This window comes from Chiloscyllium punctatum, chromosome 40, assembly GCF_047496795.1.
Source record: "Chiloscyllium punctatum isolate Juve2018m chromosome 40, sChiPun1.3, whole genome shotgun sequence".
Lineage (NCBI taxonomy): Eukaryota > Metazoa > Chordata > Chondrichthyes > Orectolobiformes > Hemiscylliidae > Chiloscyllium > Chiloscyllium punctatum.
The window spans coordinates 429,906-451,800 of NC_092778.1; the positions used below are offsets into that span (position 1 = coordinate 429,906).

The window sequence follows — 21,895 nt, forward strand, 5'->3', positions numbered from 1 at the left end:
AGTGCCAAAGAAGACCTGGCAAAATGTCACAGGAAGACATGTCAGTGAAGGAATTATGGACAGTACCTGTCTCAAAATTAGCTGTCAAGAGAGCCTGTCAGCACTGTCAAAAATAATTATTAAAATGAATTCTCAAAGGTATCAAAACATTTACAACTCCTGCCCTTAAATTCTCCTAGAAAAATGTCTGGAATTTCAAAACAATTGCTTGCTGTTTAACTGCTTTGTTGACAGAAGACTGAAGGTTTCCATTACTTGTCTAGAGCTACATGACTGATTTCACAACCTTCCATTATGATGCTATTATCATTACTACTAAGTCATTAATAGTCAGCCTCACCCTGGACAGTGAGGAGACAATGCAATACTATATTTGGCATGTTTACTCAATATGCCTGGGGTATGAGGGTAAAATGGGGTGCTGAAGACTTAGATAGTTTGGTTGGCTATGAATGTGTGCAAGTTCAGAGCCTATGGGTTCACAATAAAGAAGGGAATGTGTACTTTTGGGGTTCACCAAGAGGAAGTGGCTGAGCCTAACACTGAGGAGTGACTGCTGTTTTCTTCCATCCTGCTGTAAAGTGTGCAATGGAGATGAGAATGGCTCCCACCAATCTACACCTGGTCCAAGATTCACATCTTGGACCATAAAACCTTGTCTGGCATTAATGATGATTAAGCTATGTACAGTACCTTCAATGCTTTATTTGGGACTAGATGGATATTTGCTCACAAAGCTGATGATTAAAAGTGAACACGTTAACAAATGTGATAAAGAAGTTACAGTGATGCATCACTGGTGATACTTGTGTGTCCTTAGATCTTCTTTCTTTTCCTGTCTGTCTCATTGCAGTCTTAGGGTCTGCAGTTGAGGTGAATGAGCTTGCCCTAAAGTGGAATCTGTTGACCTAATGTTTGGTTTGGGCAACCCTGGGGGCATTTATCTCGAAAGGGCCCAGACATGCTAAATGTGTTCTGGCCAGAGACAGATCCACCCTGCTTGGCTTGATCTCCCACAGGGCTATGAGTGGCATGCAGGGTGGAAATGAAATTACTCCATCTCTGAATGATCCTGAGATGAGGTTTCTGGGGTCTTTTATGTGGTTCATCCTCTGGTAGCTGCCTATTGGCACCACCTTTTGTCCTTGTGAGGTCCAGATCCCTCATCCCTGACACCTTTCTGTGGTGTTGAGTATATATGACTTGAGGATGGAATACAGATCTGTGCATATATCCATTAGACTTAGAGATTGCTGGACCTGAATTGTCTTGGCCGTTGCCAGTATGTCCATGGAGGTGCCAAACACTCAGAACCTGAGGGAGCAGAATTCCAACAGTGCTGGTCCAGTCCAGCAATCTTTGTGTCATGTTACCACTGTCCCTGACAAACCTGCTTGCTGCTCTTCTGTCTACACACATCTCAATGCAGTCGCAATTTGCTGACACCTTGGGGTCCTTTCCTGCCTAGACCCAAGCAGGTGCCTGATTTTCAGCAGTCTTCCAAGTTCCAATGAACTGGGCATTACTTCCTTGACTAGCTGCAGAGACATGGCAGTGAAGTATTCACCAGCAGGTGCTCATCACTCTAATATAGCTAAATTACCCATCAAAATGTTAGTATCTAAGCTAGTGCACACAGACAGGCAGTTTTGCTGATGCGTCCTCTGAAGTATCTTTGTACTCTTCCTCAGAGATGGAGGAGGAGATGTTTTATGGGGCAGCCTTCTTGGCTGTGGAGTCCATGCTAATGGCTGTTGAAGATGAAAGAGAGAACAAGAGAGAGAAAGAAATTCTGATATGTTAAGAATATGTTGGATAGTAGCACTGCAATGGACAATGAAACTTTCTTGGTTGTTAGGATATGGATGTTTCCACATCTCCATAAGATTGGTCCCAATCCTAAACAGTAAAGACCAAGATTCTTTTCTCACTATGGATGAGGAGCAGAATGTCAGGTAACTCACCAGGCATCCCAGTTCTTTAGGTCCTGTAATGGACCATTTTCTCCTGAAATGAAAGAAAAGGAGGAAATGAGTGAAATGAAAGTGATTGCCCTGCTGTTAATACTGTTTAAGTCGGGGAAGGTAACGAGGTGTTCCAAATGAGTGGACAGTATAGAGGCTATGTAGGGTTGATTGTGCTGAGAATTGGGAGTTGTCAGCAAGTGAATAAGATTTCGCATGCTGTAATGTGATTGGTAGAGCCTGAGCCTTGGTGAGATTTGGGTGCAGTAGCAAAGATAGAATGTGAGGGAGCCGGGCGAAGATGGTAGCACTTGCCTTTCGAGGAATCATTCTGGTGAACCTTTGTTACACTCTCTCTATAGCATGTGTGTCACTTTTAAAATGAGGAGACAAAAACTGTGCACTGTATCCCATGTGTCATCCCATCAATGCCCTGTACAGCTGCAGTAAGACTTCCTTGTTTCCATCCTTATCCTGTAAGAAAATTCTAACTTATGCGCCACAGTTCCCTCATTGGGTGTGCAGAGCTGGAGAATATTATGACTCTGCAATGCTGTTGCAGGAGTAAAAACATCAGTTCTATGTCTTTTAGATAATTAAATTAACAATGAAATTAGGTGTCTCCAAGCTCCAATACGTTGTTGGTATTGTGGATGATAAAACGGCTTTCACAAGTACAATCATTAGTCTTTCGAACTGATAGCAACATTTGGAATCAGCGCATATGAAGTTCAGCATGAAAATTCTAAATATTGCTGTCAGTGAACCTATGTTTCTATATGGATAGCTGACATTCCTGCAGATTATAATCTTATAGATTGCATTGAACTGACATGAGCTCCCTCCTTTGTGCTGAAATATTATTATTAAAAGCCCATCTATAGTACATTTTATTATTTTGTAGGTATACTTAGTCACAAGTTCTTCTGAAGAACCTGTCTGGCCGAGAAAACTAGTTTTATGTATATGCAATGTCAATTTTTCTTTCTGAGATATAAATCCAAAGTATTTTAATGTGACAATTAAAAAGCATTGTTATTTCAGCTTCAGTATATGCACTGGTTATTAGTTTTGCTCTCTGAAATTTAAGTCACAAGTGATAAGATAATTGCTACATTTTACTTTTGGGTTTGCAATCTGTGTGCAACAAGTGCAAAACCAGGGCGCCCTCACCTCCCCACATCCACCTCCATCCAAGATCCAACAGAAATTTACCTGTACTTCCGCACACGTCGTTTGCTGTATCCGTTGCACCCAATGTGGTCTCCTCTATATCAGGGAGACAGGACACCAACTTGTAGATAGTTTCAAAGAACATCTCTGGGACACCCACACCAATCAACCACACTGCCCCGTGGCTGAACACTTTAACTCCCCTTCCCATTCCACGAAGGACATGCAGGTCTTGGGTCTCCTCCATTGCCAAATCCTAACCACATGAAGCCTGGAGGAAGAACAATTCACCTTCCACCTTGGGACTCTGCAACCACTCAGAATCGATATGGATTTCACCAGTTTCCTCATTTCCCTTCCTCTCACCTTATCCCAGTCCCAGACCTCCAACTCAGCATTGCCTACTTGACCTGTCCATCTTCCTTTCCACCTATCCACTCAAGCCTCCTCTCCAATCTATCACTTTCACCCCCACCTTCATGTATCTATCGCATTCCCAGTTACCTTCTCCCCAGCCCCACCCTCTCCCATTTATCTGTCAGCCCCCTTGGCCCACAAGCCTCATTCCTGATGAAGAGCTTATGCCCAAAGTGTCAATTTTCCTGCTCCTCAGATACTGCCTGACCTGCTGTGCTTTTCCAGCGCCACAGTCTCGACTGCAATCTGTATTGTATTTCAGTAAGACCAGCTGCTTAACTTGCTTGAAGACATCCCTGTTGACGGATGCCGAAATGACTGCTTGAATTGCACCACATTATAAGATTAATATGAGGAAAAGTGAAATGATAGAGATAACTGAATCTTTGTGGGCAGCTCTCTTCCAGGCTAATAGTGTGTTATTAATTGCAAAATCCAGGTTAGTATGCGATGATTGGTTTATTTGTTTATTTTTGTATTTACATTAATGCTGTTCTCACTTGACTGTTAGTGGTGGATACGTTATGTAATGGATGCATGCATAAGGAGAGTTTGACTAAAAAACTCAGGTAAACTTGTAATTTGAAATGAAATGCAGAGAGCATTGTCCATTATTTGAGGTTTCATATTGTTCTGCAGATAAAATGCCACTATCCTGCTAGCAGTGTTTAATTCCTTTTAACATTCCTTGACTTACGTTGAAAAGGAATGATTCTTAAGCTATATTGTGACTATTTTTTCATTTCATACCTTGATAGAGTATATGATTACCATGTATGACACCAAGACTCGAGAACTTTACTGGAATGCTACCTATTATGACTACTCTGCTCCTTTATGCAATGAGAATACAGACTACAGTAAGTTTTAAGTTTGATTTAATTAACAAAGTTTATAGACAGTTTCAGGAGTTTGTTGCCTCCTATAGTCATTTGAGCATTAGAACTGGATCCACTTCCTGAGTGAAAGTTCAGCTTTTCTCATTTTGTGAAATGACTGTTAGAAGGGTATAATTGATGCTGCCTTCCTGTTTATGATTTGTACAGAAATGGCTCATTTTGCATCAAATGGAGATGGTTTGGTGGTGACAGTAGATAGGGAATCGGGTGACGTTCTTTGGATGCAGAACTATGGCTCTCCAGTGGTGGGAATGTTCATTTGGCAACAGGACAGCCTGCATCGGATACTTCATCTCAATGTTGCCATGGAAACTCTGCGGTATCTCACTTTCAACTCTCAAGACATCCGAATGATAAAGTGGAAGTACCAGTTCCCTAAAGAACCCTCCACTACAAAAACTCAACTGGTGTAAGTTGTGATTTGGAGATGCCGATGTTGGACTGGAGTGTACAAAGTTAAAACTCACACAACACCAGGTTATAGTCCAACACCTGATGAAGAGTGGCGCTCCAAAAGCTAGTGCTGCCAATTAAACCTGTTGGACTATAACCCGGTGTGGTGTAACTTGATTCTTTCTGAATCTGAATGTAATCCCCATATGTGTAATAGATCATGACTAGTTTTCGTTACCATCGTCTAAAAGAAATTATGGGATGCAAGACAAAGGCTGCCAGAAAAAAATGCCTTTTTAATGAGTATTTATACTATGGCTTTTCTCTTCATTTTTTACTTCCTTATGCTTCTGTTGGTACTGCAATACGAATCACTTGGCTGCAAAGCTTTAGTGTCTTACTTATTGAGATGCACATGAGTGCTTTGGAAGGTTGTTCATTTAATCTACAGTTCTGAAGAAGAATCGTACCAGACTTGAAATGTTAATTGTTTCTCTTTCCATAGACCTGCATTTCTCAAGCATTCTCTGTGTTTGTCCCTTTAAACATCCTTCTCCACAACACCAAAACTAAAGTTGTGAACATTAGCTGCAGCTCACGACTGATAACATGCTTCAAAGCAATCAGTTGGTGATACAGTTGAACTGCTAAGAGTTCCAAGGGCAGTTGAGGCTAGGAAATAAGTGTTGGCCTCCCCAGGAAATCCCACATCCCATGAATCCACTTTCCAACATGTTTAGCTGTATTTAAGACCACCATTATGAGACAAGGCTTAGTGTCTTCCGGACAGAGTTTTTCAATGAATAATGCAACAACATAAAAAATCCTAAAACACTTTACACGAGCATTATCAGATAAACAGTGACTTTGATGAAAAGCATAGTTTAAAGCAGAGAAATTTTAGGGCCAGTATTAGAATCTGTATCTCACACAATATACAATTATATTTAACTGAAGTAATTTTTATTTTAAGCCTTTGAAAGTGGTCATGTGGATATATGATTTTCCATTAATTAAGTATACTATTAACTTTATTTCTTTTTCTGTTGTTACAGTCCCACACTTTATGTTGGGAAACATGCGTCTGCTTTCTATGCCTCATCATCACTTGTCCATGAAGGTGTCGCTGTAGTGGTAAGTACATAATTCCACAAGGGCCAATGCACCATCATTGTGAAGTTACTGATCTAAATGAGCAATACTGGAAAGAAACAGTGAGTCTCTGAAAAATGTATAAATCTCACAGGAAATCTTTATTTTCAGAAGAATTGGTGAACACCATTTGGTGAATAAATGGTCTTTCCTTAGTTTTTATTAATTTACTCAACTCTAGAGAATGCTGCATAGGAACTTATTTTAATCTAAAAAAAGTTTGTGAACTTCCTTTTTCCCCAGCCACGAGGAATTACTATTGCCCGTGTTCATGGCCCTACCACGGATGATGTGACTGTGCCGGAGCGAAGTGCATGTGAAAGAACTCCAAGCACACATGTCAAATATCCACAGGGGAGTATCCTATCATCTGGAAATGACAAGAATCAATGGTTGTTCATAGGTATGTAACTAATTTCCCAGTTATTGTAATGACAAGGAAACTTATGATCTTTGAATAGAACACTCTTAATAAAAAGAATAAGTTCACTGCCCGCACCATGTCCCCCATCCCCAGTGATAATATGTGGATTCTTTTGCACTGCTAGTTTCTACACCCAGTGAGTTCTGACTTGATGGTGAGCAATCAAGGAGGGGCAGTACTAACTTTGAAGGTAGACAGATGAATGAAGTAGTAGCCGAGGAGTTTAAACTCCTGCTGTAGAATCCAACATACAACCCCTCTGATCAAGAAACAAAAGTATGACACACTGACCAATGGCAATACACTTTCCTGAATGAATGAATGATTTATTTATTATCACGTGTATCTTGAAGATACAGTGAAAAGTGTTTTGTTGCCACAATCCATTGCTATTTTGAATTACAGAAAGGATAAAACAAAATTACTTAAATAAGAGTTCATTTTCACTGGAACACTGCAGCAAGTTGAGTACAGAAATGTATGCTGGAGAGCAAAGTGGTGCATTAAAATTGCAAATGACTTAAATGTTGGGGTCATGCTTGCAAACTAAATGGAAGTGTTCTGCAGAGCAGTCACCCAGACTGCCTTTGGCATCCACAATGTAGAGGAGACTGCAGTGAGAGCAGTGAATATAGTATACTAAACTGAAAGTACAACTACATCGCTGCTTCATTTGGAAGGAACGTTTGAGGCCCTGGATGGTGAGGGGGAATGCAGTAGGTAAAAGAACAGCTTATTACCCTTTCTGCAATTGAGTAGGAAAATGCCTTGGGGAAGGGGACAAGGTTATTACTGAGGTGGACCAGAATGTCACAAAGGGAATAGTCCTTCCAGAATGCTGATGAGAAAAGAGACAAAGTTGGAGGTGGTTGAAATGGTGAAGGATCATCCTTTGAACTTGAGGGCTGATGGAGTGGAAAGTGAGGTGAAGGAGAATCCCACCTTACTACGAAGAAGGAAACAAGTGTGGGTTTGAGAAATTGTTAAACACCTCTTAAATAATCAGTATTCAAAGGCTGTTTTATTTTTCCAGAAGAGATTAAAGTTAGAGATGAGAAACCATAAGGTAGTCCTTGTTCTTGACTTTAAAATAAGGCAAGAAGTCTGGCAAGATTGTAGTTGGCTTTAAATGAGGTAAAACATTAATCACACAATTCCCCAAATCAAAGACAGGTTTAAAAGAAAATGGTAACCAAGGAAGTTTTCAAACTATTGAAACATGTTTCAGAGCAAAGGGACAGGTTTGGAAATTATGATTGGTTGGTTTGAATCTGTATTTGACATAGCCCCAGCTATCAACTTACACGAGGATAGGGTGCAGGAGCTATACCCTTTTATTTTAGAATTCTTTGTGTATTTCTTCTCTTAGACACAGGCAGGGAGAGAGAGAGAGAGAGCTGCCAAGAGTCAACTTGAGAATACAGTGGTTTATCAAACAGCAGCCTAGAAACATAGCATAGAGGCTATTAGGAAGCAGGAGTGTTATTGCATTGGAGTAATTAGCAGAAATTAAGAATGGACCCTATGCTCACAACTAAAGATCTAAATGAATGAGAAATTAAAATTGTCAGACCTGCCTAGTAAAACGACTGGAAGAGATCCACAAGGGAATTCTCCAGAGAGCTGGAGCTCAGGAATTACAAGTACCAAATTGGAAGCGAAGGAGAAATGTGAATTTCTGAAAGCTGTGGCACACCATGGTTTGATCGCAGGAGAAATGGAAAAGCTCTCAAAATCGTTGAATGTTTGGGGTCATCTTGGGTGGAATTAAAAACAGAACGGAAAGTGGTCCTTTTAGTTAAGAACTGTGGAGGTTTGAATTTCTTTTTAAAAGTTAATGGTTTCCTTGTGATCATAACATCATGAATGGAAAGTGTTCCCAGGTTCTCAGAGAATACAGTTTTACAGTCTTTATAGGATCTCCTCCAGTTGAGAAAGTCAGTTTTGGGGAGAAAACCTTCCCCAAGTGTAGGAAGCAAGGAATGTATTTGGCAAACTCTGCTGTGGTTTGAGATGCTCTGATCAGATTCCATCTTGAACATGTATTCAGATCTAGGTACAGTGCTCCAGGAAAAATATATTGGCCTTAAAGGAGGACAGCTCAAATTCACCAGAATACCGGATGAAAAGGGATAAACCACGAGGATAGGTACATAGACTTAGTTACAAACCCATGATCTCCAGAATATTAAGGGGTGATCAAATCAAGATATTTTTGAAGTGATTAGACATTTCAATTGAGTAAATAGAAAGCAACTATTTCTCTGGTAGGGTGAGGGTGTGAATAAGAAAGGGTCCAGTCTTAGAAAATTGAGGTTCAATGTTCAGGAGTGATAGCAGTTATTATTTCTTCACACACAACATAATGGAAACTTAGAACTCTCACAGGTAAACTCAAATCACTTGATAAGAATGCACCTTTGCATTATCATTTATTATCACTAAGACTGAAATTTACAATATTGATCTGGAAAGCTTTCTACAATACCTTTGGTGATAAAACTTTAATTAGATAATTTAAAAAATGATATTTCCCATCTTCATTCAGGAAGCATTTGCTGCAGTTATTCATACAGGTCCTGTTATCTAAAGCCTCCATTAAAATATTAGTCAATGTAATTATGCACAAGTAGATTACATGCCATAGGTCTTGGAATTGAATGAAAGCATAGAGACAAGGATTTTAGGAAAATATAATTGCTTTCAGTTTTGGGACCTGCTTTCAGCAGGTCCATTTGGGATGCTGTAAAGTCTCTATTTTTCACAAGGTTGGGTTATTGATTCACCTCCTCTGAGAAAACAAAAAGTCTTCTATATTGAAAATTTTCTTTACATTTATATAATGGTTATGATGTAGGGCTGGAAGCGTATGGTAGTTGCAAAGTTGGTGAGTTGGGTGCAGATCTAAAGGATTGAATAGAATTTGACTTCTGTAAACTAAGTATATATACAGAGCGTTATTATGTGAATTGGACATGTGGCAGCAATGAGTGCATAAATTGAAATTTCTGAGATGTGCAATGATCAGTTAAAACTTCACAGATAGTGTGCGCTTGTATATTAAGCTTTAATTTAGAATCATGGTGGAAACGTTTTCTTTCTAAGCATCGAATAGCCAAGTTGATTTTTATTATTTGAAGGTCACCATGAGCTGCCACCAGTAGCACATACCACCATCCTGAGGGCATTTCCAGATCCATTGAAGAAGAATGAAGAGACTGTTATTACTACAAAGACTAACACCAGGACTCTCGATGAAGTATGTTGCAAGCAGTTCACTTTAATTTTTCACTGCTGATTTATACCTTTCATTCTGTGTTTCTTAAAATATAAAAAGAATGAGGGGCACCAATTTTGCAAGAAAAGCACCTGCAAAGACCATAATTTTCACCCTGGCCCTGCACTGATATGAGTCATAGGAGCAGAATAGGCTATTCAGCCCATCAAGTCTATTTCGCCATTCGGAGACATCATGTCATATTGTATAATTCCACGTCCCTGCTTTTTTCCTTGATTCCATTACGGGTGGTTCAGTGGTTAGCACTGTTGCCTCACAGTGCTGGGGACGTGGGTTTAATTCCAGCTTCAGACGACTATCAATGTAGAGTTTGCACATTTTCCCCGTATCTGTGTGGGTTTTCTCCAGGTACTTGGGTTTCCTCCCACAGTCCAAAGATTTGCAAGTTAGGTGGATTGGGAATGCAAAATTGTCCATTCTGTCCAGGATGTGCAGTTTAGGTGGAATAGCAGTAGAGAAAGCAGGTTTACAGGGATAAGGTGAGTCTGGGTAAGATGCTGTTCGGAGAATCGGTTTGGACTCAATGGGCCATATGACCTGCTTCCACACTGTAGGGATATTATAATTAAAAATCCGACTTTTTCAGTCTTGAATATAGTTAATAGCCTAGCCTCAACAGCCCTCTGCATTAAAGAACGCCACAGATTCAGTACCTTGTGAGAGAACAAATTCCTCTTCATCTCTGTTTTAAATGAATAACCCTTTATTATGAGATTATGTCCTCTTGGCCTAGACTCTTCCACAAGGGAAACAACTGCTTCATATCTCCCCATCAAATCCTGTGTGAATCTTATATGTTTCAATGAGATTGCCTCACATTCTTCTATATTCTATATTGTCCAATCCACCCAATCCCTCCTCTTAAGACCCGTACCTCCATTTCTGGTAGGGAAATGACTTTTCAAAAATCAATCCATATTTTGTCATCTTGTGGCTTGTAATAGAATCATTGAGTTTTTACAGTGTGCAAAGAAGTTTGTTGGTCCATCATGCTGGTGATAGTCATCAAACATCCATGTATTTAAATCCAACTGTTCAGCACTTGGCTCTCAGCCTTAAATGCTATGGCGTTTCAAATGCTCATCATCTTGAGGTTTCCCGCATCCACTGCCCTTTCATGCATTGAGTTCCAGATACCCACAATCCTTTGAGTGAAAAGTTTTTTTTTCATCAAATCCCCTTTAACTCTCCTGCTCCTTGCCTTAAAACTGTGATCCCTGGTTATTGACCCATTTATAAAGGGGAAAGCATTCTACCTATTTACCTTGTTTATGTCCCTAGGAACTTTGTGCACCTTGATCAGATCCACTCTCAGCCTTCTCCACTTTAAAGAATACAAACCCAATCTGTCTAGTCTCTCTTTGTAGCTGATAGAACATAGACATCTTGGTGAATTTCTTTTGCACCTTTTCTAGTGCAATCATCTGCTTCCTGTAGTTGAAATCCCCTGTTATTATTACACTATTGATCTTATTGTTGCCTCCTGATGTGCTTCCCTGAACTCAAACATGCACTTCTAGTGTCATAGACTCATTCAGCACAGAAACAAACCCTTCAATCCAACTCGTTCATGCCGACCAGGTTTCCCAAGCTGAACTAGGCACATTTGCCTGCATTTAACCCATATCCCTCAAAACATTTTCTATTCATGTACCTATCCAAATGTCTTTTAAACGTTATAATTGTACTCATCTCTTTGACAATTCATTCTATATGCACCACCCTCTCTGTGAAAAAGTTGACCCTCAGATCCCCTTTAAATCTTTCTCCTCTCATCTTAAACTTAGTTTTGGACTCCATACCCAGGGGAAAAGACCTTGGCTATTCATCTTATTTATGCCTCTCATGATTTTAGAAACCTCTATAAGATCACCCCTCAGCCTTCTTATGTTCCAGCTTATTAAATGTCTCCTATAACTCAAACCCTCCAGTTTCGGTAACATTCCTAGTAAATCTTTTCTGCACCTCTTCCAGTTTAATAACATCCTTCCTTTGGCAGGGCGACTAGTTTGCGTGCAGTACTCCAAAAGTGGCCTCATCAATGTCTTGAACAGCCATGACTCGACGTCCTAACACCTATACTCAGTACTGTGACCAATGAAGGCAAGCATACCAAGTGCTTACTCCACCACCTTGTCTACCTATGCCGCTTTCAAGGAACTGTGTACCTGCACCACCAGGTCTCTCTGTTTGTCAACACTCCCCATGGCCCTACCATTAACTCTGTAACTCCTGCCCTGTTTATACTACCACAGTGGAACACATCACATTCATCTGAACTAAACTCCATCTGCCAATCTTCAGCCCAGTGACCCAGCTGATCAAGATCTCATTGTACCCTAAGATAACCTTGTTCACTGTCTACTACGTTACCAATTCTGGTGTCATTTGCAAACTTACTAGCCATGTCTCCTTTATTCTCATCCAAATCACTTATAAATGACAAACAACAGTGGACCCAGAACCAATCCTTGTAGTCAAAGGCTTTTAGTCTGAACAATGTAAGGAAAGCGATGGCCTAGTGGTATTATCACTGGACTGTTAATTCATTGTCCCAGATAACATTCTGGGGACCTGGGTTTGAATCCCGCCACAGCAGATGGTGGTAGTTGAGTTCAATAAATATCTGGAATTAGGAGTCTAATGATGACCATGAATCCATTGTCAATTGTTGGAAAAATCCATATGGTTCACTAATGTCCTTTAGGGAAGTAAACTACCATCCTTACCTGGTCTAACCTACATGTGCCTTCAGACCCATAGCAATGTGGTTGACTCTTAACTGCCCTCTGTGCAACTAGGGATGGGCAATAAATGCTGGCCTAACCAGTGACGCTATCATCCCATGAATGAATAAACAACAACCCTCTGCCACCACCTTCTGTCTCCTACCATCAAGCCAATGTTGAATCTAATTGATTAGCTGTCCCTGGATCCTATGTGACCTAACTATGCAGAATCTTGTCAAAGGCATTGCAAAGTCCATGTAGACAAGATCTACCATTCTTCCTTCATTTATCTTCTTGATCAATTCGTCAAAAAACTCAATCAAGTTAGTGAGATATGATTTTCACTGCACAAAGCCACACTGGCTATCCCTAATCAGTCCCTGCCTTTCCAAATGCATCTAAATCCTGTCTCTCAGAATCCGCTCCAACAACTTATGTCAGATTCACTGGTCTATAGTTCTCCGCCTTTTCCTTGCAGCCTTTCTTAAATAATGGCACACCGTAAATCCCATTCACATTGAATCTTGAAAATAATGTCACATTAAACATCATCTGTGCTCAATATAACAAACATTGTTACAAAATAGAACAACAAGTCAGCTCGATTGGTATTTCAGCAGCTGTTGCTGGTCTTCACCTTAGATTAATCAGTGTTTAAAGTATAAGAAGTTAAGGATTAGTGGTGCTGGAAGAGCACAGCAGTTCAGGCAGCATCCAAGGAGCAGCGAAATCGACGTTTTGGGCAAAAGCACTTCCCAGCATCTGCAGTCATTGTTTTTACCTATAAGAAGTTAAGGTCCCTGGCAGATATTTAATATTTGTTAGCAGAAGTAAGCCTAAAGAGAGTAATTTAAGGGTAAGTCATGGTGGAGCAGCTGGTCCATGTGGAATGCTTTTTATTCATTCGTAGGATATGAGCATTGCTGGCTGGCTAGCATTTATTGTCAGTCCCTAGTTGCCCTTGAGAAGTTATTGGAGAGCTGCCTTCTTGAACCACTACAGTCCACGTACTGTAGGTTGCTCCACAATGCCCTGAGGGAGGAAATTCCAGAACTTTTACCCAGCGACAGTGAAGGAACAGTGACATATTTCCAAGTCAGGATGGTGAGTGACTTGGAGAGGAGTTTGTAGGTGGTGGTGTTCCCATGTATCTGCTGCCATTGTCCTTCTAGATGGAAGTGGTTACGTGTTTGGAAGGTGTTGTTTAAGGATCTTTGGTGAATTTCTGCAGTGTATCTTGTGGATTCTGAGTGTTGATAATGGAGAAGATGGATGTTTGTCGATGTGTCAGTCAAGCAAACTGCTTTGTTATGGATGATGTGAAGTTTCTTGAGAGTTGTTGGAGCTCCACTCACCCAGGCAAATGGGGCGTATTCCATCGCACTCCTGACTTATGCCTTGTACATGGTAGACAGGTTTTGGGGAGTCATGAGGTCAGTTACTCACCACAGAATTCCTAGCCTCCTGTGTTCCTCCTATGCAGTGCTGAATTCAGGGATGACTATGCATACAGAATGTGTCTCTGACTGCAGCTGCATGAAATCCATTTTCAGAACTGGAGCAGAAGCTGGTATTGCTATGGAACTCCACAGGGCTGAAATTTAGTAAGTATAGTGAGCTGATCACTTTGCAGTTAAAGACCACATGCAGAAAGGGAATGGGTGACCACCACACAGTGTAGAAACACTAGACAAATAGTGCAAGAGTCTTCTCTAACAAGGGGAGATGTTTCTCAAAGGAAAACAACAAGAGTCACGTCAATGACATTATGAGTGGCTCAGCCAGATAGTTGGTAGAAAAGAAGTGAGGAAACAGTACTGATAAGGGACTCTATTGTGTGGGCAATGAATAGATGTGACCAAAGATATGACATCAGAATAGTATGTTGGATAAGTGGGCACAAGACATTCTGAAAAGGGAGGGTGAGCAGCTAGAGGTTGTGCTCCATATTAGTACTAACGACATAGGCAGGAAGAGGGATGAGGTCCTGCAGAAGGAATTTAGGGAGTTGGACATAAAACTTAATGCATTACAGTACAGGAACAGCCCTTTGGTTCACCATGTCTGTGCTGGCCATGATGCCATTCTAAACTAATCCCAATTCCCTGCACATGTTCCTTATCCCTCCATTCCCTGCATCTTTGTGTGTGTTTGTATAAATGTCTCTTAAATGGGATAATCTTGGGATTAGTCCCTATGTCATGTTGTAGTGAAACTAGAAATAGAAAGATAAAACAGTTGAATGTATAACTAAAGAGCTGGTGTAAGAGGGAGGATTCAGATATCTGGATCATTGGGATCTCTTCTAGGCTAGGAGAGACTTGTACAAGAAGATGGGTTGCATTTAAACTATAGGGGCACCCATATCCTTGCAGGGAGGTTTTCAAGTGTTACTCTGAGGCTTTAAACCACTGTAGCAAAGGGGTGGGTACCAGAGCAGTAGATCAGCATGTGAAATGATTGAGGAGAAGGTAAAAGTTAAATCAAGTATGATTAATAGGAAGAACAGGCAGGGCCAGGTTATGAATACGGTGGGACTGATGGTCTGAAGTGTACTTAATTTGTTGCAACAGGTAAGGCAGATGACCTTCAAACCTGGATTAGTACACAGAACTATGATATTACAGCCATTACAGAAACTTGGATGAGAGAAGGGCAGGACTAGCAGCTCAAATGTTCAAAGGTTTAGATATTTCAGGTGTGATAGAGAGGGATGTAAAAGGGGTGGGGGAGTTGCATTACTGACCAAAGAGAATATCACAGCTGCACTAAGAGAGGATATCTTGATAGGCTCATCCAGCGAGGTCATATGGGCAGAAATCAGGAATATAATAGACATGAGTACTATCACTATGGGCCTCCCAATAGCCAGCTGGAGATAGAAGAACAGATATGTAGACAGATCACAGAAAGACATAACAAGAACAGGGTTGTTGTCATGGGTAATTTTAATTTTCACAATATTGACTGCGACTCCCTTAGTGCTGGGTCAGAATTTATTTGGTGTCTATGGAAGGTTTCTTGAAACAATATTTAGATAGGCCAAAGGGCATACTAGAAATATATTGGGGAATGTGCCTGGCCAGGTGATTAAAGTTTCAGTGGTGAGGGGTGGGGGGGGGGAGGTGGCGGGATTTGGGAACGGTAATCATAATTCTACAAGTTTTAAGATAGTTACGGATAAGAATAAGTCTGGTCCTTGAGTGAATGCTAATTACAACACTAGTAGTCAGGAACTGGAGAAAATGAAAAGCATTAAGGTTGCTAAGTCCCCATAGCCTGATGGGATCTATTCCAGGTTACACAGGATGTGGCTGTTTGAAGGTAAACCTGCATTTGATGTGGGAGTCTTTTAAAGGTCTGTTGATCAGAGCTGGAGAGCAACATGTTCCTGTAAGATTAAAAAGATGAGGATGCCAAAATTTGGGAACCTTGGATGACAAGAGATATCCAAAGTTTAGTTAAAAAAGAAAATAAAGCATATGTAATGTTTAGGAAACTGACATCAGACAAGGTCTTTGAGGAATACAAAGGAAGCAGAAAAGAACTTAAACAAAGAATTATGTGGGCTAAAAGGGGCAATGAAATGTCTTTGGCAAGTAAGATTGAGAAAAATCTCAAAGCATTTTATACATGTATTAGGAGCAACAGGGTATCTAGGGAAAAGATAGGTCCACTCAAGGACAAAGGGGGAAGTTTATGTGTGGAACCAGAGGAGATGGGCGATGACCTGAATGAGTACTTTGCATCGATACTCACCAAGGGCATGGATGATATTAAGAGAAGGAAGGGGGTATGTTGATGTTCTAGGGCACGTCGGTTTAAGAAGGGAGGTATTGGATGTTTTGAAAAACATTAAGGTAGCAAAGTCCCTAGGGCTCAATGGTATCTATCTGAGAGTCCTGAGGGAGGCAAGGGAGGAAATTGTTGGAGCCTTAACAGAGATCTTTGTATCCTCTGTAGCCACAGGTGAGGTCCCAGAAGGAGAATAGCCAATGGTGTTCTTTGGTTTAAGAAAAGCAACAGGAATAATCTAGGAAATTACAAGTTGGGGAGCCATATATCAGTGGTAAGGAAATTATTAGAGAAGGTTCTACAGACAGGAGTTTCTCGCAGTTTAAAAGAATGGACTTATTAGGGATGGTCAGCATACCTTTGTGCATGGAAGGTCTGTCTCACAAATTTAATTGACTTTTTTGAGGAAGTCACGAAGATGATTGAGGGTAGTGCAATGGATGTTGTTTAAGTGGACTTAACTAAAGCATTTGACAAGGTCCCTTATGGTAGGCTGGTCCAGAAAATTATGTCACATAGGATTCACAATGAGTTGGTAAATTGGATATAAAATTGGTTTGGTATAGAAGACAGAGGGTAACTGTGGAGGGATATTTTTCTGACTGGAGATCTGTGATCAGTAATATTATGCAAGGACAGTGCTGGGACCTCTGCTGTTTGTAATATATATGTTATTTGGATGAAAATGTACCTGGTCTAATCAGTTTGCAGATAACATGAAAATTGTGGGGAATTGTGGATAGTTAGGAAGGTTGTCAAAGGATACAGCAGGATATGGGTGAAGTGGAAAGTTGTGTGGAAAAATGGCAGATGGAGTTTAATTCGAACAAATGTGAGGCAATGCATTTTGAATGTCAAATACAGAGAAAAATATACAGTAAGAGTATAAAGTGAAGTATAGGGATCCTTAGGAGCTTTGATATATGGAGGTATTTAGTAGCAGCATAAGTGGATAAGGTGTTAAAGGTGTGCATGCTTTCATCGGCCGAAACGCTGAGTATAAACGTGGCAAGACATTTGCAGCTTTGTAAGACTTCAGTTTGGTCACATTTGGAGTATTGTGTGCATTTCTGATTGCCTTAAGAAGGGTTTAGAGATTTGGATAGGGTGCAAAAGAGGTTTACTCGGATGTTGCCTAGATTGGAGTGTATTAGCTGTAAAGAGAGGTTGGACAAATTTGGATTATTTTTGCTAGCACATTAGAGGTGAGGGGTAATCTGATGGATATATATAAAATTATGAGGGGCATTCATAGGGTAGACAGTTGGGAGCTTTTTTTTCCCCAGGTAGAGTCAATCTCAAATACTGGGGGGATTAGGTTTAAGGTAGAAGGGAGAAGTTTAAAGGAGATGAGTGAGGTTTTGTTTTTGCACAGAGGGTGTGAAGCAGATATTTAGATAGCCATGTGAACATATAGGGGACGGAGGGATATAGATGTGCAGGTGGGTAGGATTAGTTTAGAATGGTGTCATGTTCAGCACAGAAATGGTGAGTCAAAGGGGCTGTTCCTCTGCTGTACTGTTCTATGTCCTGTGTTAAGACTAGAACAAAAGAGGTAGAAATCATGTTTGAGCAATTATAAAGCCCTGGTTAGATGATACTGGATGTACATGAAAAATTTTGAGCACCACACCCCGGAAGGGTATTTAGATCTGAATCACAATTAATTGTCATAACCTTGGACTCCTGGGATATATCCTAGAAATAATTTGGTAAATCCGCACTCCTTTTGCCTTCTTTGATAGGTGGAAAAGTACCAACTCTACAGTCTATATTTCGGAATTACAAAAAAAATCCTTATCAGAAAATACAACTTAGCATAGAAGCACATATAATTTTTTAAAAGAACAGTTTTTTTGCTTTCCTTAAGTTTATGATGCAGCCTGACCAGACACAATCGAAAACATTTGACCAAAGTTATCGGATGGACAATGAAGTAAAGCATGAGACTGCAAGTGAGATTGTGCCTGAATCAGGAAATCAAGACATCTTGACTGTGGCCGTATTCACTGTGCTAGTAGGAGGATGGATGGTGTTTCTGATTATGTATCCAAAAGTAAGTTATTTTTATTACGCAGCAATTTATGTTGTCCATTATCCTGGTGCAACTTGCGTGCATTAGTGTATTGTTACATTTACCTGCCATGCAGCTCTTCTCCATTAAACCAGTACCCCGGTGAACTCCTTTAGTCCATTATCACCACTGCCTCACTGAGCTTCCTGCCATTAACCCAATGTCAAACTCAACATCCACACCCCACAGTTCCCCTTTGTTAACTTGGTGTTAATTTATCTGGTATTGCAATAATGACACCCCCACCCACTGGCCAGATCCTGTCTGTTAATTTGGTGCTACAGTGAAACTGATCTGAAGGTAGATTATCTATTCTGATCTCAAGCTGTAATATTTTTGCTCTTAATTAGTGTGGTGGGATTGGAGGAGATTCAGATTTTTAACTTTAATCATGAGCATTTACCTCAGGATTTAATCACTCCACGTTCTAATGTACTATAATGAAAGTTTCCCTGTCTGTTTTTAATCTTCACTTTCATCTTTTCTGTGGCAGAAAATGCACCAACAGCAGAAACTACAGCAGCAACAGCTGGAACAACACCTAGAAGAGAAATTCCAGCTGCTTCAGCAGCAGCCGCCACAATCTGCCAGTAAGCTCAGGGCAGACTTCCCAGAATTCTCAGAAGATGCAGCTCAGGTCTCCCAAAATGATCCACAGGAATCCAACTCCTCAGCCCAAGATAGGAGCAGCCAATCCTCAGAGCAGCATGACTATAATTTGCAAAATGGCACTGCCTGCTATGATGAAATTGTTGCTGGTTGGTATTTGAACTTCTCTTTGCTAGTTTAAATTTTCTTTTTAATTTGAGAAAAGATTGAGGTGACACAGTACAATGTGCCATTGTATATAAGTTGAAAACTCTGAAACCTTTAGAAGTGCAATGTTACATACTGTACGTAGAAATGCCTATGACAGTTGAGGTTAAATGCCAAGCAACTTAATTTAAAATCCCTGACTGCCTTTAATGCCAGTAATTTATGGTTGGAGTAGGTTTATGTCTCCATCAGAATAGCTGAGAGAAAAATGCCTCATCATGCTTCGATGTTGATATTACAAACAATAATTTCTTGGTAATGGTGTTCTTTAATCTTGATTTTGTCTGCTTCTCATTGCAGCTGTTCAGCCTTTTTTCTCGTTATTCATCACTGCCTCTTTCCATCTGTCTGTTTGCTTTCTTTTCTTCACATGTACATCAACCCAGGCATTGAAAGTTGATAAGAATGTTCTAGCCTGATTCTGTCTCTGATTTAATTCACATTTCTGTTTATTATTTTGTTTATCCTGCTGCCTCCCTCTGAACAAGCCTAAAACATATAGTGTAGGTAAGAACATATCTGGAATAATGTATGCAATTTTTGTCTCCTTACTAAGGAATTATATACTCCCCATAGAGTGCATGCAATAATATTCACCAAGCATAGAGGAATGGAGGGATTGTACAGGGTTTGATCTGGGACTTTACTCTCTCAGTTTAGAAGAATGAGAGATGATTTAACAAGTAACTTGCTTAGAGTACGAGAGAGTTGATACAAGCGGGATATTTTCCCTGGCCACTATGTCTAAAGACAGGGGACTCAGTTTCAGAACAAGTGAAGTGACGTTTAGGATTGAGGTTTGACAAGATTTCTTCACTTTGGTGATGAATCTTTGGTGTTTTCTGCTCCAGGGGACTGTGAAAGATTAGTCATTGAAATGTTCTGGACAAAGATTGATTCTTACATTTTAAAAATCTAAGGAATATATGGGTACTGCATCAAAATGATGTTGAGCTAGAAGATCAGCCGTGATTCCCTTGAAATGAGGGAAGCAGGCTCAATGGGTTGAATACCTATTTCTGCTGTCATTTCTTAGGTTTCCAAAATAATAAAGTTCACATTCTGACAGTAGTGTCAATAGCCCGTGCTGATTAAATCTGCTAGTAGATTTGGAACTCAACAAAGCATTCATGATGAGATTCCATTAAATAACTGTCCAAAACCCATTCTGAGCTGAATGTGTTCAAACTTTTGAAGACCTCAGTGATAAACCAGAATGCAAAATGGCAATGTGCATGGGCATTTGGCTGGATGAGGATGACTGGGGAGGAGTATAAGACCAAGGTGGAGTCAGAAGCTATAGCTTAAGGGATTTGGCAGTGGAAAAGGCCGGGGAAGGCTCGGGGAACGCAGCGATGGAGTCTGGAGCTGATAAAGCAGAGCTTCAGATCCCGGCTGTGTTTCCTTAGCTGCTGCTATTTTGCTGTGCACACCTGGCTGCTGCTATGTGCCTGTAACCTGAGTGGGTGGTCGCAAGTGGAGCAGCATGAACAGAGGACAAGGCACTGCGGCAGCCTGGTCCTTGAGCACAACCTATTGGCTCTATGAAGGGTCCCTCCCAGGGAGCGCAACATCCAGAGAGGGAAGATAGGCAACAGTAGAATCAGTGGAATGAAGGAGCAGTGCCTGAAGGGATACTGATGTGGAGGGAAAGCTCTTCTCCATCAGCCTTAGCCTTTACCTGCGTCTCCAAGTCTCCTGGTTCACACTTCTGGCTGAAGTTTCAAGTATTACTATCCTTCTGGTTTGCTGCTTTTGTTGCTTCATAATTACATTGAGGGCATCTTTGTTCTATGTGCTCTTAGCACCACCTACAAATGGAATTTATAACATTCCCAGCCTGTGTAGACAGCCAGAATCTCAGATATCTGTCCAGGCGCTTGAACAGCCACACTGGGGGCTGAGGTGATCTTCAAGGAAAACACAAAAATTGTGGGACATTTCACTCAGTCATCTGAATTTTCCTTTTGCTCAATGGAAAATATCTTTTTCTGAGTGAATAATGTATTCAAATTCAGCTGAAGACTTTTCACTTGCACGATGCTGTTCATTTCCTTAACAACATACTAGATTGTCAGAATTGACTACCTGATTATTTAATGATTTTTTCAAAACAGGCCCTTATCATCACTCACTGTATTGTAAACATATAACTTATGATGCAGCAACTTTTGGATTTACCTTTCATATCATCCTCATTTCTAAATCAGGATGAACCTGATGTCTCATTACATCTTTATCCTGGTATAAAACATATTACTTTCCAAAATCGGTCTAACTCCATTAAAGTTGTGATTGGTCTGAAATGCAATGGAACCAGCAATGAAGGGAGCTGTGTGCAGGTTTGCAAAGCACCCTTTACCCGAGCTATTGAAAATTACCAGTGCCGGTAATGGCAGTGGGAATCCATATCAGTTCATGCCTATTTTTAAATCAATTTGGACCCACATGAAGACAGAAAAATTCAGCCCATGATTTTAATTGTGTTGCTTTCAGAATATTTACTCATTATATTCCAGGAGCTTAATGTAAATCTGAAGCTTGAGAAATTTTTTGTCTCTATCTCTCTGGCATCTTTCCCAAAATATACTTCTAAATTTCACAAAATGACCATCTTTCTTCTCTGTGTACTCGAATCCTGTCTCTTTATCTTGAGTTTCCCATGGTTTAAATATTTCTTTTTAAAAACTGAATTATTCTTTAGCTTTTATCTAACAAGCTGATTACAATTCTACTTTATTGGAAACTATTCAACTGATAT

General features: G+C 40.3%; 1 protein-coding gene across 4 annotated transcripts in view; it reads left to right on the top strand.

The window, feature by feature from the left end:
• The window catches only part of ern2 (endoplasmic reticulum to nucleus signaling 2), a 129,825-nt gene that overhangs the window by 65,861 nt on the left and 42,069 nt on the right, over nt 1–21,895 (top strand). For 3 of the 4 annotated variants that reach the window (XM_072559124.1, XM_072559126.1, XM_072559127.1), the window contains exons 7-13: nt 4,313–4,414; nt 4,601–4,862; nt 5,902–5,980; nt 6,242–6,401; nt 9,563–9,681; nt 18,115–18,300; nt 18,812–19,076. In XM_072559124.1, coding sequence (XP_072415225.1) covers nt 4,313–4,414; nt 4,601–4,862; nt 5,902–5,980; nt 6,242–6,401; nt 9,563–9,681; nt 18,115–18,300; nt 18,812–19,076 — 1,173 coding nt within the window. The remainder of the gene's footprint in view (nt 1–4,312; nt 4,415–4,600; nt 4,863–5,901; nt 5,981–6,241; nt 6,402–9,562; nt 9,682–18,114; nt 18,301–18,811; nt 19,077–21,895) is intronic. The other variant, XM_072559125.1, reaches the window with a different exon arrangement.